General features: G+C 41.9%; 1 protein-coding gene across 2 annotated transcripts in view; it reads left to right on the forward strand.

The window, feature by feature from the left end:
• Positions 1-20,138, forward strand: part of slc24a4a (solute carrier family 24 member 4a) — a 39,676-nt gene that overhangs the window by 652 nt on the left and 18,886 nt on the right. Inside the window, exons 1-5 of one of the 2 annotated variants that reach the window (XM_084045812.1) lie at positions 1-969; positions 11,506-11,628; positions 12,533-12,609; positions 14,281-14,355; positions 14,537-14,621. The exon at positions 1-969 is cut by the window's left edge and continues 652 nt beyond it. In XM_084045812.1, the coding sequence (XP_083901938.1) occupies positions 11,514-11,628; positions 12,533-12,609; positions 14,281-14,355; positions 14,537-14,621 (352 nt within the window). In that variant the 5' untranslated portion in view covers positions 1-969; positions 11,506-11,513. Of the gene's footprint in view, positions 970-9,149; positions 9,282-11,505; positions 11,629-12,532; positions 12,610-14,280; positions 14,356-14,536; positions 14,622-20,138 lie in introns of those variants that run through there. The other variant, XM_084045811.1, reaches the window with a different exon arrangement.

Here is a 20,138-nt window from a genome sequence, read left to right on the forward strand (position 1 = left end):
GTTTTTGACATGTAAAAAAAGAAAAAGAGAAAATGTTTTCTGGGTTGAGTATTTTCATTATCATTATTTTCTTTTCTGTTTTTTTCTCCTTCTCTTTAAGTTAAATGTATTTATGAAAAGAAAGACGCTGTTTTAATGCGAAGCGATGAAAACAAGAAGCACTTGTTCGATGTATTCGTCACTGTCGGGCGGAAGGAAGCCTTTTCACGATTCAAATTCATGAATAGCAAAAAAAAAAAACAGCTTGTAGATTGTCTATTTTTGCTACTTTTGTGTGACACTGTAGTATGACGACGTAGGGCATTAGTTTACGGAAGAAGAAAAAAAAAACATAAAACATAAAAAGTTAAAATATGGACATAAGGGGTTTCTGCCCGACAGCAACGATACACGACCCAGAAAAGAGACACAAAGGACGGGGTCCTGTCTGGGTATTTGTCACGTGGAGGTATAGACGGGGGACACGGGCAGGGGTTGCCAGATCTGCTTATTTTAATTTCCCCGCAAGATTTTATTTGAAAATAGCCGATCTACAAGCTCACAACGCATCGCATCGCAACGCATTGTGAGCTTGTAGATCTGCTATTAGCCGATGTATATGTTAAAGTGCTCATGCGGCCCATAGTGGCTTCTTTTGGGCTGGTTTTCCTAGACCTGGTTGCTTGTTTCTCTCACAGAATCTGGCAACACTGGACACGGGTGTGTTTTGGTTTGTGAGGTCACTCATCACAGCATGGTTGTTTATCTTGGGGTTTTGACACAGTGGTGGTGGAAGTACACAGATGTCTTTACTTAAAATAACCAAAAATCTCATTAGAACCTCTATAATGCGACTCCAATCTTGATATAGGACGCAAATCAGATTTTGAGCTGCCAGTCTGAACATGGCCTCAGAAGTCCGCCCGTAGGACTAGAAGTGAAGCCAGGAAGAGACGTGGTCCGCATCAGAAGACTCTGGGGGTGCAACAGGTAATCAGGCTAATCCATTTGATCGATTATAAAACATAATCGATAATTGATATTTTTTGGGGGAAATGTTAAATTAATTCATTAAAATCATCACTGTGCAACAAAGTATAAAATAATGCTTAAGTAGTGAATTGATTTATAATATAAACAACGAAATATATTTAAAAAAAAGTGTGCTTCTCAATTATTTGATTAATCAAAAATAAATGTATTGATAGAATGCCGATAGTTGCAGCCCTGGTGACATCATCCACATCAGAAGAGTCTGGTATGTCAGTGTCTGAAATTGTGTATTTCGCCTTCAAACAGAGAGTGTGTGCCAACACCAGTGTTGATTTCGTCGACTAAAACTATGACGAAAAATGTCCGTTGACTACCTTTTTTCACTGACAAAAACTAGGCTATGATGACTAAAACTAAGACTAAATATTTTGATAATTTTGTCAACAAATAAAAACGAGACTAAAATGTTAGTGGAGAAGAGATGCAGTAAAACTAAAAGATAAGTCCTTTTATGTTTGGTTGTGCTCGGGTGTTACGCTCTGAAAATAGCAGATCTACAAGCTCACAACGACGACGCGTTGTGAGCTTGTAGATCTGCTATTTTCAGCACGCAACCAAGTGTAAAATCAGCCATTCCGACGCCATCGAGGCACCGCCAAAATACATTGTAGTCGACTAAATCAACTGTGGATTTAGTCGACTATAATCTTATGATATTTAGTCGACTAAATTAGACTAAAGGTCCTTACACACCGGGGCGATTTTTTCGTGCGAATAATGCGTTTTTTTTTAAAAACCTTATAAAGTCAATGGCTCCGTACATGGAGCGAAAAAGCGAAGCGAAAAAGCGTATTTTAATTATTCGGAATGAGTCCGAATTTTGCGTATATTCGCTATATTCGCCGGTATGTAAGGACCTTTACAGTAAAACATTTCAGATGACTAAAAGATGACTAAAACTAAATGGAATTGTATTCAAAAGACTATGACTGAAACTGAATCAAAATTTGCTGTCAAAATCAACACTGGCCAACACTAAGGATGCAACTGTTAATCGAACAATTTAGTCAATTGTAAAAATGAATGATAATAGATTTATATATATATATATTTTTTTCCTCCTAAAATAGCAGATCTACATGCTTTTAGATCTGCTATTTTTGCTATTCTTTAAATAGTGTGTGTCAACAGCATGGGTCAGTAGACCATGAAGTCACAATGTGTGACACACACACATGCTGAATGAATCACAAGCTGACACTGAGACCCATGATGGCTCAACTTCTGCATTGTCATCCCCCACTGCACTGCACTTTGCTTCTGTTTGTTTATCCCCGTTTTTTCCACCGATAACAACTGTGCAGTCGTGGAAGAAGTACTCACATTTGTTTTACTTATGTAAATACCACAATATAGAAATACTCGTACAAATAAAAGTCCTGCATCCATAAGGTGACGCGAGGAAAAGTATTGACGTCAAAATATACTTACTTTACTAAAAGTAAATTATTTCACAAGTTTGATTTTTTTTTTTTTTAATGTGTCCAAATCTTTAGAAAAAAAGCAGATCTACAAGCTGACAACGCGATGCGACATATTGTGCCCTTGTAGAGTGCCTATTTTCATATTGTTTTGTAATTCTACATCAAAAGTGCCTAGAGGGTGGGTCGACAGTGGACCGCTGACGTCACAAACGTAAATTCCTGACTTGCGAGGCACACTGTTGCCCCGAACCGCACTGTTCAGGGGTCTGCCATGACAATAGTCGGTACTAAAGAAAACTAAATTGCCTACATATGGGGGGGGGGGGGGGGGGCACTACAGCAGTGTTACAGCAGTGTTTAACACTTCAAATGGCGGTTGACCATTGCAGCTGATCAGTGCAATATAGCACCATGGACAATCCTGCAAAGTAACTAGTGAGTTATCTAAAGCTTTCACAGAATTGTAGTGCAGTAAAAAAGTACAACATTTATCTGGAAGCACAAAATATGACAAGCCGCCAGTGTTGCCAGATCTGCTTATTATAATTTCCCCCCAAGATTTTATTTGAAAATAGCAGATCTGCGACGCGTTGTGAGCTTGAAGATCGGCTATTTTCAAATAGCTGATGCATTATGTTTAAAGTGCCCATGTGGCCCATATTCGCCTCTTTTGGGCATGTTTTCCTAGACCCGGTTTGCTTGTTTCTCTCACAGAATCTGGCAACACTACAAGCGGTAAACACTCCAGCGAACTGAAAGTACCTCGACATAACATTGCACTTAAATACAGTACTTGAGTAAATGTAATCTGTGACTTCCTCACCACTGATAATGTGTGTATGCGTTGACAACCCCCCCCTCCCCCCCCCCCCTTACCCAGGACAAACCCTGCACAAAAGGCCCTGTCTTTACAAAGGATGAAGGTTGATGTTGATAAGGATGTACGTCTTTGAGTTTCCCTCTATAGCAGTGGTTCTCAAAGTGGGGTCCAGGGACCCCCATGGCTGTAACCCTGAGAGTGAACCAAATGGACCACAGTATACAGTCGTACGGGTCCATTTGGTTCCATTTGTACACTCTCAGAGTTATGGGGGGTCTTCCTTGAAATTAAACAAGTTTGAGAACCACTTCTCTATAGCGACAGCAGGAAACGGTTTGTGTTTGACGGACGGTTTAATAATTATTTAATCTTTGATTATGATGATGATGACAGTCTCATAGTTTATAAAGCCAGACAGATCTTTACTGACGGACATTTTAGTTCATGTATCATTTTGTTTTGTTTCGTTTCGGCACAATAAAGAAATGATCTCAAACGCTCAACGCTGCTTCTTGAATGATGCTGGTAGCACTGGAACAAGTGCTTTTTTTCTATTTTTTCTTTTTTCCCCCCCGTTTTACTCAAAATATCACCTGATTCGGATGCTATCAATGCATTGAATGGGAGATTATCACGTTTTATCAGACCATTGAATGGGCGAAGTAGGCGACCTACTTACCTACCCGCGATTTATCAGACCATTCATTGGGTGTTATCAAGACATACTGACCTACCAACGGAGATGACTTAAATAGTTCAGTTTCGGTTTTGGTTGTTTTGGTTTCGGACCATGACGGAGGCGCGCAGTCTCAGGCGAGCTGGAGCCCCGCGAAGGACCACCGAGGGAGCTAAAGCGACCGAGTTGCCGTCCTGAGCGGTGCGACGCTCGCCTGAGCCTACTCAGCGCCGTTGGAGTTATGTACCGATAGGCACAGATTCGTAAATATTGTTGTGGGGACTGCTCCGCCTCCAAAGTAGGTCAGTAGCTCCTGATTACACCCAATGAATGGTCTGACAAATCGCGGGTATGTCCGTGTATCGCCTACTCGTCACCTACTCGCCCCATTCAATGGTCTGATAAAACGTGATAATCTCCCATACAATGCATTGATAGCATTCGAAGCCGGTGCAAAATATAGCTACTAGCTATGCTTATAAATATACTTATGTCAAAGTACTCCGTTACAAGTAAAAGTCCGGAATTCTAAATTTACTTGAGTAAAAAAGTATTGGTATCAAAATGCACTTAACGCACTATCCTTACCAAACAAGTGTTATAGTACCTCACCTTCTAAGTCATTATAAAATCATTAGTTATAATGTGTTATGCTTATTGTAGTATTTATAACAATAATTAAATAGTGTTAGAAATAGATTATAATGCATTGTATGTATGTTTGTGTGTGAACCATGGATGAGTCTATGGAGTGCCGGAGGAGATGGTTCAAATGATAGAGGCGAGCTTTAACCAGACTTGAGCCAAGGTCCAGACCCATGATGGTGACACTGAAGAGTTATGAGATCCTGGCGGGCGTCCTACAGACTGCAGGAAGATCATAGCCTCAAGCTCATAATGCCATGAACAAAAGTTTTGGAATTTAACACATTGTGTGCCAGAGGTTTATTAAAAATAGGGTACGTTCAGTGCCAGCATATCTTCCATCCACTTACGTTGATACGTTTCGTGCTGTAGAAGCCCTGACGCGGAAGTGCATGTAAACAAAGCGTGCGTGCGAGACGGCGGAGGGTCCCGACTAACGCCTGGAACAATAATATTTCTAACGCGATCCTCCATTGCAGAGTGATCGCCGATCGAAAACGGCTCGCTTCCACCACGTTAAAAAGAAATGGAGATATTAAGCTTTTAGTCAAGGAGTTAACATTGGAGCGGCCGACTAGAAGCATTTTTGACATGGATCGACATCCGGCCTCTCCTTCTCAGAGACTCCTTGGATGATCCCAAAGTTTTGTTAGAGCGCCCCACGTGGGAAAAATATATTTTTAAAAAAGGGCCAAAAACGTTCCGGACCGTTTATGGCACATAACGCATAGCTTCTCAAAAATGGTCCGGACCGTTTATGGCACTCAATGTGTTAACACAGAGGACAAACCCATTGCCACACTGCCGATGAGACGGTGCGCGAGACAGTTGAGGACTTCAAATTATCTCTGGCTGGGTCTGGACTGCTTCATGCAGTGGCGTGCACAGACATTTTGAGGGGCAGGTGCTCAAGTAAATTATACTTTTTTTTGTTGACTTGGTCTGCTCTTTTTTCCCTCTACACCTATACCTCTTTGCCAAGAATAGCCGATCTACAAGCCCACAACGCCTCGCAGCGCGAGACGTTGTGGGCTTGTAGATCTGCTATTTTTGGCTAAAGTTCTCCTCAGAAAAGGGATGCTAGGTTTCGAGTGGTTATGGTAAAAAGAAAAATCATATCACATAAAGAATTGGCGGACCCCCTGTAGTAACTCTGAGGACCCCCTAGGGGTCCCGGACCCCCTGTTGAAGACCCCTGCTGTAAACTGAAAAAAACCCAACTTTTATTTTTATTTTTCAAAAGGGCACTTCTGGTCAAGAGGGCAAAGGGCAGGTGCTGTAGCACCACCTAGAGTCTATCTGTGCACGTCCCTGGATGGTAACCTTGTGTCACCATGACTTTCCACCTCGGAGGAAAGCCTGGTATTCGTTCCAAACTTCCCAATCCCCATTTAAATGCTGAATCGAGTGTAACTTCTAGTTTAGTCTCGCCAGTCGCTACGAGTTGGAATAAAAGATGGATATACCAAACTATTCCAATAAGCTAAAACTACGCCGCATCAAGGGTTTTATTTGATAGGCCCTAAAGTTATGATGATGCCCTTGATCGGGGGGAATTATTTTGGGTGATACCGGTACCCTTTGTTTCCGGCCATTGGTTCCGGGCGCCTGATGACGTAAAGTTATTTTTCCGCTTCCTACCGGATCAGAAACCCGAAAATGGTATTGATCCCCCGAGGCTACTTCAACGGAGCAGGACCTGAAGGTCCGGACGGCACTACTTGCCTGGAATGCAATATATGGGATGAGGAGAGTGTGGAAATGTCTGACATGGGAGAATGTCAGATCCTGTGTGTGTGTGTGTGTGTGTGTGTGTGTGTGTGCGCGCGCACACACGCGCGCACACACACACACACACACACACACACACACACACACACACACACACACACACACACACACACACACACACACACACACACACACACACACACTGGATCCATTGGAATGCAGTCCCCCCATTTCCTGAAAAGTAACCCTTTTGGATATACAAGGTTTACACACACACACACACACACACACACACACACACACACACACACACACACACACACACACACACACACACACACTCACTCCCAGCTTGCTTTGGTCTTTAAATCTGGTGCCCCCCCAAATCCAGATCAGCTGATCATAATGTAGTAGCACACACACACACACACACACACACACACACACACATACACACACACGCACACGCACACGCACACGCACACACACACACAAGCACACACACACCTCTCTACCCCCTCCCCCCCCCCTCTCTCTCTCTCTCTCTCTCTCTCTCTCTCTCTCTCTCTCTCTCTCTCTCTCTCTCTCTCTCTCATGTCTTTCATTCTTTCACAGTCAGCCGGTGAATGCCAGGAACTCACATGACGACTGTATGACCGTGGAGACACACACACACACACACACACACACACACACACACACACACACACACACACACACACACACACACACACACACACACACGCTAACACATACACACACACCTGCTGATCCTCTTGTCCGGGGTTCTGGGTAAAGTGTGGATAAGACTGACAAAGACCTGACCGGGGTTCAAACTCATGACATCACAAGTACAGTACAGTGCATTATACATGTCTGTGTGCTTCACAAAACACTGTCAGGTGCACCTTGTATGTCCAAAACCTTTCCTTTATTATTATTATTATTATCATTTTAAAAACATTTATCGTTGCTGTCGGGCAGAAATCTCTTATCTCCAATATCCTAACTTTTTGTGTTTTTTCGTAAATTAACGCCATGCTTGATCATACTACAGCGTCACACAAACACATCAAAAGTAGCAGATCTACAAGCTCGAAACACGTCGCTTCGAGCTTGTAGATCCACTACTTTTTTTTTTAAAATCAAACTTTTTTCCACGATTTTGTAACCTATTTTTTCACCCAGTGCCAATTGCCTACGTAATACTGGGCGCTACACTCCCTCTGCCAGCCTAGGGAGAGCCGAGCTCATGCCTCCTTCAATGCATGAGGAGCTAGCAAGCTGCTTCTTATCACCCGACAGGGGGGAGGTTCCCTGGTTAGACGTAGCGCGTGGAAGGAACACGTTATTCCAACCAGTTCCCTTTCCCCTCCATCAGGCGCCCTGACTGACCAGGGGTAGGCAGTATAGAGACCAGGATTACTGCATGTTTTTGTGAGGGTATCTACCCTAGGTCCGCTACTTTTGATGTGTTTGAATTTGAATCCTGAAAAGTAACAGTTTTGGACATTTCCATGTCTGTCGGGTTTACGTCCGACAGAGACGTTATGATAGCGAAAATAGTCGATCTACAAGCTCACTACGCGTTACAAGGCGATGCGTTGCGAGCTTGCAGATCTTGTGTGATGAAGTAGGGGCATTCATTTAGGGAAAAACAGACCAACTTGAAGTTTGAAGATACAAGACGGTGACGATAGAATACCTTCTGCTAAATAGCCAACCTACAACGGGTGGAAAAGAGTGGACCAAGTACAGACCCCGGTCGACTATGTTTGTTTACTAATTATAATGGGGTTTAGGTGGTTAAAGATACTTTTACCAGAGTAGGATGCAAAAAATACATCAATGTATAGTCATAGTCATATGTATTTATGAGTAGATATTATTTAAAAAGTTCAATCCTTGTTTTAATAGTCCTATAGCACTTATATCATAACGTTTACTTTTTCATTCAAATTGCTTTTCTACTTTGCCCCAAAGTTTTTAAGTGGTGTGATCAATGGAGGATGAGACATAGATTTCTATGGTTACACTCTCTCTCTCTCTCTCTCTCTCTCTCTCCCTCCCTCTCCCATAAGCACCCACCTTTCCCTCAGAGTGTGTGTGTGTGTGTGTGTGTGTGTGTGTGTGTGTGTGTGTGTGTGTGTGTGTGTGTGTGTGTGTGTGTGTGTGTGTGTGTGTGTGTGTGTGTGTGTGCGTGTGCGTGAAACAGAGAGTGTGTGTGTGAGGGAGAGAGAGAGTGTGTGTGTGTGAGAGAGAGGGAGAGAGAGAGTATGTGTGTGAACGCATTCTCTTCCTCATTTAGCTGCTCCAGGCTCTGCTGCTCTGTTTCATAGTTGTGTTCCCTGGAGGCTACAGAGTGTTTGTGGTCAGGACTCAGGACTCAAGAGTCTTCTTCTTATCCTGCGGGGGTCTTTGGGGTTCAGACAGGAGATGAGACACTCAGCTGCATCCAGGCTTCAAGGCAACTTTATTTATATAAGTCTCTTATCTAAAAGCTTCTTTTTGTCCATTAAGAAGAAAAGAGCTGCTGTCTTAAAGTCTGTTGTTTACTAGCAAACATGCGCCGGTTCCTGTTGTAACCATGACAGAGCGCATAGCGACACGTTGTTACTGAAACTTACATCCAGATGATGTAACCACACAGAGAGGTTATCGGAGACCATTCTGAATTATTATTTTTTTAGACAAATTATACTTTATTTTTTACACTTTAATTCTGCTTAAGTTTGGACCATTGGAGTTGGTGTGTGTTTTGGTTCTGAGACGGTTGTGTTGTCAAGAGGAGAGGTGGTGCTGGTGGTGTTGGTGTTTTTTTGGACAATGATGGTGAAGAGGGGAAATAAGTTGCGGGCCATGAGGAGGCGGCATAAGGTGGAGGTGCAGGTGTGTGTGGTGTTGGGAGTGCTGAGCGTCACCTGGGGCGTGTCGGCACTGCTGGCGGGAGTGGGTGAGTTTTACACACCGCACGCACACACACACACACACACGCACGCGTCAATAATCACGTTCAATGGTGGACAGTGACAAAGTAACTTAAAGTTGTGTACTGTACTTAACCCATTCAGACCTGAGGCCAGATTCTACAAAACAGTTTACTGGAAAAAAGTATGTTGCTATAGTAGTCTATGAGCCAGACAAGATTACATTACCGAAAGAGTGGGCAAAACCATACCTATATTAAATTGTTCATAGGGTCAATATAAGTAAATACATATATGATACAAAAATATGTGATAAAGATCACAACATTAAAAAAATAGTTATCATAATGCAACTTCCCCAGTTGATTACTTACATGAAGACAATGATTTATCGTATTACAAGTTTTCTGAAATTGTATATTTAAATATGCAAATTAGGGCATGTTTTCTTATATAATGTACGTATGGGGAAAATAACAAAATGTGTGATAAATATGAAAAAGCTGCTCCTGTGGAAAGGTTATCATATATGTATTTACTTATATTGACCCTATAAACAATTTAATATAGGTATGGTTTTGCCCACTCTTTCGATAATCATTGCTCAATTTTGGGGCTCTGGCTCATGGACTATGATGTCAGTGGTTCTCAAACTTGTTCATGTCAAGGACCCCCCTCAATTTGTTTTAATGTATTTGGCCACGGACCCCCATCTCAAAATATTTAGTTCCAGGGACCCCTCCAGAGCTCTTTTCTTCTTAATGGATAAAAATAAGCTTTTAGATAAGAGACTTATAAATAAATTTGCCTTGAAGCCTGGATGCAGCTGAGTGTCTCATCTCTGTCTGACCCCAAAGACCCCCGCAGGATAAAAAGAAGAAGAAGAAACCCCCTCTTGATAAAATAAATTGTAATAAGTATAAAATAATGGTTAAAGTGATTAAAATCTAAAATGACAGATGCTTTTCTCGCCCTTAATGGGTTAAGTCCAATTTCAAGGTACTTTTACGTTTACTTCAGTATTATCATGTTCTGATAATGTATAGATAAAATATTCACTACTCATTTTTGAAGGCTACTTTGCAGTTTTACATTGTCATTTCAAAACACAGTACATACAGTACAGACACTTTAGTACCTTTTATACTTGGCTATTCGAAAATAGCGGATCTACAAGCTCACTATGCATCACACCACGACGAGTTGTGAGCTTGTAGATCACCTATTTAGGGCAGGGGTCTTAAACAGGGGGTCCGGGACCCCTAGGGGTCCTCAGAGTTACTACAGGGGTCCGCCAAATCTTTGAGTGATGTTTTTTTTTATTTTACCTTAACCACTTGAACCCTATAGCATCCCTTTTCTGAGGAGAACTTTAGCCAAAAATAGCCTCTGCCAAATATGTTTGGCAAAGAGGTATATAGGTGTAGAGGGAAAAAAGAGCAGACCAAGTAAACAAAAAAAGTTCAATCTGAAACACAATTGTATACGATATAGAGGGGGTCCCACTCCCTGCTTCATCTCTCTCTCAGCTAGGGGGTCCTTGGCCTGAAAACGTTGAAGACCAATGATTTGGGGTAGTGATTAAATACACTTGGCCCGGAGCTGAACACGTTTGTATTTCTTAAAACATTTAATCATCTGATTTGTTGAATATCGTTTTTGTCGGGTAGAAACCTCACATGTCCAAAGCTGTTACTTTTTCGGTATTCAAATAAAAGATTTTGCAGAAGTAGCAGATCTACAAGCTCTACAAGCTTGTAGATCTGCTTCTTTTGATGCTTTTGTGTGACGCTGTAGTATGATCAAGTATATGGCGTTGATTAAAAAATATGGAGATAAGAGGTTTCTGCCCGTAAACAACAACGATACATTTTTCATTACAGATGATAATCAGTATATTGCATCAATGCCCATGGTAACTTATTTATTTCCAGGCTACTGTAAGTACATACAGGCATTCCTGGATTTATCATGTAATTCAAATGGGATTTTCAGCCATTTTTCAACGGCTGAAAACAAAGTGGCTTGTCTCTGAATTTGCAATGCAAAAAGCCTCTTCCCCTACAACAGTAGAGTGTGTGTGTGTGTGTGTGTGTGTGTGTGTGTGTGTGTGTGTGTGTGTGTGTGTGTGTGTGTGTGTGTGTGTGTGTGTGTGTGTGTGTGTGTGTGTGTGTGTGTGTGTGTGTGTGTGTGTGTGTGTGTGTGTGTGTGTGTGTGTGTGTGTGTGTGTGTGTGTGTGTGTGTTTACAGGTCACATTATGGTAATGGCTTCAAAGTCGGACCTAACCCCAGAGTCACATGACTTGCATCGGAGGAGGCTATTGGCTGATGATGACAACACTACTGCTCTGGAGATCAATTGCACTGAGCCAGGTACGCTTTTTTTTTTTTTTTAATAGTGAAAACTTATATTCAAATCTTTGAATATATATATATATATTTAAAGCGAACATTTGTAACTCCAATCTTTGCTTCTGGGGGTCCCTGGAGCTAAATATTTTAATGTTTGGGATCCTTGACATGAAAAGGTTTGAGAACCACTGGTCTATGGCAACACATTCAGTACAAGGGATTGTTGAATGTTTCAGAACGTTGCTCACAGCTGATCAGAGATCAGTCCACACATGCTGGGCTCAATACGACAATACAATACCTCTGTTTAGTGGTGGTTCTTCAACAGGGGGGGGCCCCCCAACATTATATGTATTTGGCTGCGGACCCCCATCTCAAAATATTTAAGTTCCAGGAACCTTTATTTGAGACGTTCATGATGTGGGGCCTTTTCTGATCCAGAAAATGTTGAGAGAACCACGTTGGCCTAAAAGTGGGTTTGTCCTCGAGTTGCTTTTCCCACCATGTTGGAATAATAAGCGTCCTGCTGACTCTCCAGGACAAATCCAAAGTCATAAGCTTGTCAATAAAGGGAGCAGTGACTTGGTTACAAGATGGATGGATTTTAGGGACACGTGTTCGTGTGAGCAGAACACTATACTGTTTTAGGTGCAATAATGTCCGCTTTTTCAGGACTGGTCAGTGGTGTAGCGCCACTGACCACTGTGACCAGGCATCCATCCACTAAAACCACTTTGTTTTTTAGTTTAAAACTTGTAATTAATCAGCTGCCAGCGGGCACCTCCTCCAAGACCCTTAGATTATAGAACCAATCATTTTGTGTCTGCAGTGCGGCCAGTGAAATGTTTTAACATGCAAATATGTCTGTCTGTCTGTCTGTCTGTCTGTCTGTCTCTCTCTCTCTCTCTCTCTCTGTGTATTCCAGCGATCCACCAGTTCCCACCAGATGTGTTCTCCAACAGACAGAGGCACCAAGGAGCTGTTGTGCTGCACATTCTAGCGGTGAGAGAGATACTGGCAGAGAGAGACTGACAGAGAGAGAGACTGACAGAGAGAGACTGACAGAGAGAGAGACTGTCAGACAGAGAGACACTGACTGAGAGAGAGACTGACAGAGAGAGAGACTGACAGAGAGAGAGAGAAAAAGAGAAACTGACCAGTGAGAAAGAGAGACTGACTGACTGACTGACTGAGATAGAGAGAAAGAGAGACAGAGATGGAGATAAAAACAGAAACAGAGAGAGTGACAGGGTGAGATACATAGAGAGAGAGAGCGAGAGAGAAAGAGACGCACACACACACACACACACACACACACACACACACACACACACACACACACACACACACACACACACACACAGTAGGGGTCCTCTCACCGGAGCGTCTGTCCTGTCGAGGTAAATTATGCAGCGGACTAATTGAAAGTGCCATTGAAAAGGACATTGAAATGACTCTCTGACAACACACAGCTTTCTGTGTGTGTGTGTGTGTGTGTGTGTGTGTGTGTGTGTGTGTGTGTGTGTGTGTGTGTGTGTGTGTGTGTGTGTGTGTGTGTGTGTGTGTGTGTGTGTGTGTGTGTGAGTGAGCATCCTTTCATATATGACACACAGTGGAACTAATGCAGCGCTCTGCTCACAGTGTGTGTGAGTGTGTGTGACTTTGTCTCTGTGTGACTCTGTTGTCACTGTGACCGTGACACTTTGTCTGTGTGTGTGTGTGTGTGTGTGTGTGTGTGTGTGTGTGTGTGTTTGATTCTGTTGTCCCTCAACATTTGGTCTTACATTGTGGATGACTTTTGGAGCATGGGAGTGGGAGGCAAACTCCTCTAGACTCCATGACTTCATCCCTGACATCGGTTTCCCCCCCCTGTACTGTGATGCAGTGTTGATTTTGACAGCAAATTATGATTTAGTTTCAGTCATAGTCTTTCGAATAAAATTCCATTTAGTTTTAGTCATATTTTAGTCACCTGAAACGTTTTACTGTTAGTCTAGTTTTAGTCGACTAAATATCATAAGATTTTAGTCAACTAAAACTACAGTTGATTTAGTCGACTTAAATGTGTTTTGGCGGTGCCTTGATGGCGGCGTAATGGCTGATTTTACACTTGGTTGCATGCTGAAAATAGCCGATCTACAAGCTCACAACGCGTCGCAGCGCGACGCGTTGTGAGCTTGTAGATCTGCTATTTTCAGAGCGCAACACCCGACACCAAAAATTACTTGTCTTTTAGTTCTGCTGGATCTCATTTTAGTCTAGTTTTTATTTGTTGACGAAATTGTCAGTATAGTTTTAGTCATCGTAGCTTTTTATTTAGTTTTTATCTAGTTTTTGTCAGTGAAAAAAAGTAGTCGACTAACATTTTTTGTCATAGTTTTAGTTGACGCAATAGTTTTAGTCGCCTGTAGACTGGAATGGGTGAGGCTTAGAGGAAGCCACACCCATAAGAGGTTTCTGAGATAAGAGGTTTCTGCCCGATGGCAACCATGATATCTATCTCCCTGCTCTTAATAGTTCATGATGGTTTGCAGGGAGAAAACTGTAGCAGAGCCTGAAACGCCAAGATACAATATAATATTCACACTCTAGTATTTACATTCTATAAATAAAATATCGGTTTCAAGCTATCTGTGAGTTATCTGACTGAAATGCATTCTCTGTGTATAATAGGCTCTCTACATGTTCCTAGCCCTGGCCATCATCTGTGATGACTACTTTGTTGTGTCGCTGGAGAAGATCTGTGAGGTAATAATAATAATAATAATAATAATACATGCAATTTATATACATACTCAAAGTCGTACAGTTCTGTAACTGTGTGTGTGTGTGTGTGTGTGTGTGTGTGTGTGTGTGTGTGTGTGTGTGTGTGTGTGTGTGTGTGTGTGTGTGTGTGTGTGTGTGTGTGTGTGTGTGTGTGTGTGTGTAGAAACTAGACCTCAGTGAGGACGTAGCTGGAGCAACATTCATGGCTGCTGGGAGCTCTGCACCTGAACTGTTTGCATCTGTTATAGGTACACGCACGCACGCACACACACACACACACACACACACACACACACACGCACACGCACAAAAATGTAGTAAAACTGATTATTTCTCTAGTCTCTATTTTCTTTTTCCCCCCCTTTTTTTCTTAAGCCTGTTACTTTGTGTGTGTGCCCGTGCATGTTTGCTTGTGCGTGTGCGTGTGCGTGTGCGTGTGCGTGTGCGTGTGCGTGTGCGTGTGTGCGTGTGTGTGTTCTTGTGTAAACAGGCGTGTCATGCGTCTTGGCCCAGTGTGACCCGTGGCAGCAGAGCTGTCATTCTGTCCCATCATGCAATTCATCCAACCTGTCCTCTCATCCATCATGTTGTGTGTGTACCTACGTAACCATGGAAACCCATGAGTGTGTGTGTTTACCTACGTAACCATGGATACCCATGAGTGTGTGTGTTTACCTACGTAACCATGGATACCCATGAGTGTGTGTCTACCTACATAACCATGGATACCCATGAGTGTGTGTGTTTACCTACGTAACCATGGATACCCATGAGTGTGTGTGTCTACCTACATAACCATCGATACCCATGAGTGTGTGTGTTTACCTACGTAACCATGGATGCCCATGAGTGTGTGTGTTTACCTACGTAACCATGGATGCCCATGAGTGTGCGTGTTTACCTTCGTAACCATGGATACCAATGAGCGCTCCGCCCTACCTGAATGCCATTTTCATGTCAAGGACCCCCATTTGAAAAGATCTAGTGTCAGGGACCCCCTTAACACATTGACTGCCAAAGATGTAATACTACGTCATCATGGTGTTGTTAGTGATTGCGCTAGAGGGCGCTCTTTGCCAACCTATGAATTTATTCCGGTGGAAAGAACAGAGACTCGTCTTGACATCGTTTGTTTACATTCGGGTTGAAAAGAAAATTGTGTGACAAAGTATAAGATAGGGCTTACGTGGTTAATCGGACCATTCGATTTAGTGGCTTATTTCGCCTATCCATGTGATTTCTTTTTCATATTGATTTGTTGAAATAAGAACAAAAAGTGTCTCTCCATTATTCAGTTAATCAAGAAAGTCATCGATAGAATAATAAATGTGTAGTTTCAGCCCTATAGACAGCTTTATAACGTTGCTGTCGGGCATAAACCTCTTATTATTCTAACTTTTTTGTCCCACTTGACACGGCGCAACGCGACACGTTTTGAGCTTGTCAATCAGCTACTTTTTGCGTTAGAATCCTGAATTGTAGCAGTTTTGGATATCATTTTGTTTTTTTGGGGCAGAATGTTCTGTGTATTGATCTGACTGTATAGTGAAGTGAAGTTCTTCTGCCGGAGCATCAATTCCACTGAAAACTGGGACGAGCACTTTGAGACGGATGGTGACCTTTTAAAGCTGCAGTTTTTCAGAAAGAATATTAAGTTCAAACCACAACACATTTGTAGACGGCCGTAAAGAGGCCAGTACAGAGAGGCAGGGGGGAAATTAGAGCTGCAATCCATCACCGTTGTGTTGTGAATAACATTTTATTTTGACCAATCTGTATGGTAGAGCAGGGGTCTTCAACAGGGGGTCCGGGACCCCTAGGGGGTCCTCAGAGTAACTACAGGGGGGCCACCAAATCTTTGCGTGATATGATATTTTTTTCACATTAACCACTTGCATCCCATTTCTGAGGAGAACTTTAGCCAAAAATAGAAGATCTACAAGCTCACAACGCCTCGCGCTGCGAGGCGTTGTGAGCTTGTAGATCTGCTATTTTTGGCAAAGACGTTTGGTGTAGAGGGAAAAAAAGAGCAGACCAAGTTAAAAAAAATAAAAAGTTTAATCTGCAACACAATTGTATACAATACAGAGGGGGTCCCTGCTTCATCTCTCTCTCAGCTAGGGGGTCCTTGGCCTGAAAACGTTGAAGACCCCTGTGGTAGAGTATAGAAGAGCTCCTTGCTCTTCTATTGAGATATTTACACCCAATAGTTTTCAAAGTGGGGAAAAAAATGTTCAGAACCCTCAATTTGGGGGTCCTTGGAATGAAAAACTTTGAGAACCACTGCTTCACGGGTCCATTTGGTTCCATTTGTACACTGAGATAGTTCACCCCCAAATTGACTTTTTGGAGACTTGGATATTTTTTTGTAATGTGATGACCGGCAGCGGTTCCGGTAGCGGACCCAAAGACTCTCCTCTGTGTCTCCTACCGGAACCGCTGCCTATACCGGTCAGCTGGTCATCAAATTATTGGGTTAGGAATGCGACGAACACATAAAAATGAATTCAAGTCTCCATGGGGTGACTAATCCATAGAATTGTTTTATTTTTTTGGGGGTGAACTATCCCTTTAAAATGAATGCTGAGGATTTGAGAGTGTAAGAGAGAGAATGAGAGAGTGACTATACTGTACCATGGGGGGGGGGGGGGGGGGGGGGGGGGGGGGGAGGAAGACAATGTGTACAAAGGCTGACAGGAAACAGAGTTACGTAATGGAGACATCCAGGGGTGTTTTTTTCTTACTGTAAAGGTTATCCGCCTGACTCGTGCGTCTCTATAAGACTGTGATCACATGGTAGGCTTTGAAAAACACAAGACCAGTGGTGTAAAGTAACTAAGTAACATTTACTCAAGTACTGTACTTAAGTACAATCTTGAGGTGTTTTTATTTTACTGGAGTATTTCCAATTTGCAGTACTTTTACTTTTTTTTAAAAAACTTTTACTTGTACTCCACTACAGCTCAGGGGCAAATATTATACTTTTACCGCTACATTTATTTGAAAACTTTAGTTATTAGTTACTTTGTAGATTTTGATTATTATTACAAAACATACATTAACCACTTCAGCCTTCTATGCATTTCGGCCATTTGAAAATAGCCGATCTACAAGCTCACAATGCGTCGCGACGCATATTGAGCTTGTAGATCGGCTATTTTCAAAAGATTTTTATACATTTGAAAACTTTAAATGGGACATTCTGCAAAATGAGTACTTTTACTTTTGGTACTTTAAGTACATTTTGATGCTTTTATGCAAGTACATTTTGAATTCCAGACTTTTACTTTTTACTAACAGAGTATTTCTATATTGCAGTATTGATACTTTTACTTAAGTAAAACATGTGAGTATACTTTTTCCACCACTGATCACATGGCAGGCTTTGAAAAACACAAGACCATGTGTTGTTGCTGCACGGTGCTGTCACCCCTCAGAGCCCATGTCAGAGAGCTGGAGTTAAGCCACGCCGTGCGCTTTACAACCTCAAAGTGAAGCCGCTATTTAAGGGTGTTGTAAATTGTTTTACTCATATTTACAATTTCTATTCAGGCATTTAGCAGACGCTCGTATCCAGAGCGACTTACAAGCGAGAGATTGGATTAAGCACAGGAAGCATGAACCGCATGGGACAATAAAGAATAAAAACAGTACATAATCCCATAATGCAGAGAGAACAGTGGTAGCGCCTCAAAGAGACTAGGATAAACAATAAACCTAGCATGTGTCTAAACATGCTATTTAAATAACATACTGTATATTTCAAACTATAGGATACCAGGTAAACGATCAACATAACATCAGTCTAAACATCATGCCATCTAAATCACATTCTGTGCATTTGTGTTTGAGAAAAACAGATTTACAAAATACCACAGTTGACCAAAGTGCTGCACATCATAATGAAACAGCATAAAAAAAGGGTAATGTACAGTAAACAACAAAGTGACAAAGATATGTCTGCATAGTGGCCATGTCTTGGTCAATCGAAAGGGGAAAGGAACTGGTTGGAATAACGTGTTCCTTCCATGCGCTACGTCCTACCGGGGAAACTCCCCCCTGTCAGGTGACAAGAAGGTCAGTTGGCTGTCATGCATTGAAGGAGGCATGAGCTCGGCTCCGGGCTCCCTAGGCTGGTGGGGGGAGTGTAGCGTGCAGGATCACTTAGATAATTGTCACCGGGGGAAAAAGGGTTACAAAATCATGGGATGAACAAAAATGTATCCATTTATATTATTATTCCATTACAAAATGAAAGGGAAATATTTACCAACAACAAAAAAACTAGAAACTAGAAAGGTGTGCTCCTCTGAGAGCAGGTCTCCACCAGGCCGGGTTGCCTACCCAGGGCACGCAAACTTTGGAAGGCAGTTATACTTGACTCTGCAGAACAGTGGTTCTCAAAGTGGGGTCCCCCAGGGGTCCTTGAGGGGGTTCCAGGGGGGTTCCCATCAAAATGAGTTGATATAGCGTCAACATCAGTATAACCACTTCAACCCCATCTTATACTTATATACTATATATATATACTGTTCAAAAATAGCAGATCTTCAAGCTCACAATGCAAAAAGAAAAAGAAAAATAGCCCATCTACAAGCTCACAACTCACACTGTTAGCTTGTAGATCGGCTATTTTTGTGTGGCACTGCTCAAACGGCAGTGCCACACAAAATTTTAGTATAATTTTTTTTTTAAATCTCAAATCAACAAAGAATGTATTTCAGGAATAGTGAGTTAAAAAGGAGTTGAAATAGAATAGGAAGAGACAGACTGAAGATAAGATAGTGTAAGTGGTAAAAACAAAAAAAAGAAGGTTCACAGATGCTGCAGACCTCAAAGGTTCTGGCAGGAAGTTGTGTGTCTGTCTGTTAATAGGAACATAATAAGTCCAAATCTCCGGAGGCCAGACTGTGCAGCGATGACATTAAAGCCATTTTTGGCGGATAGTATTTGCTCCGTCTCAAAGATAAAATGTGATTATACCTGCAATCAATATCAATTCCACACAACATTGACGGCCTTGGAGGGATACTTGGAAACGAAACGCTCTCGACTTCGTGCGCGCACACAGAGTGAGTTAGAGCAGTGGTTCTCAAACTTTATTTTTATTTTTATTAGTACCCCATTACATAAAGAGTGTATACTGTGTACAGTCTCAGACCAGTGTTGATTTCGTCGACTAAAACTATGACTAATGTTCGTCAACTACCCTTTTTCACTGACAAAAACTAAGCTACGACGACTAAAACTAAGACAAAATATATTGACAATCTCGTCAACAACTAAAAGCTAGACTAAAATGTTAGAGAGGGACTAGTGGAGAAGAGATCCAGTAAGAACTAAGACTATTCATTTTGTGTTTGGTTGCGCTCCGGTGTGAAAATAGCAGATCTACAAGATCACAACGTGTCGCGTTGTGAGCTTGTAGATCTGCTATTTTCAGCATGCAACCAAGTGTAAAATCAGCCATTAGGGCACCATCAAGGCACCGCCAAAATGCATTTAATTTTTTTCAGAGGACTAAGATATGACTAAAACTACTAATAATGCTATCCGAAAAATATCTTAAAAGTAAATTCCGTGCCACAAAAAAGAAGTTTGTGGACTCTGAGACTTCCGGAGGGGGGATTGTTTATCAGGCTAGCTATGATGAGTATTGAAAGAGAAAGATACACAAGAAACATAACATACTTGGTGATAACAAGGGAATATATTGGTTAAATTTTTTTGAATATTTAACACCTAAATGTAGTGTACAGGGGAAA

Source organism: Gymnoscopelus microlampas (assembly GCF_963454915.1).
Source record: "Gymnoscopelus microlampas genome assembly, chromosome: 20".
Taxonomy (NCBI): Eukaryota; Metazoa; Chordata; class Actinopteri; order Myctophiformes; family Myctophidae; genus Gymnoscopelus; species Gymnoscopelus microlampas.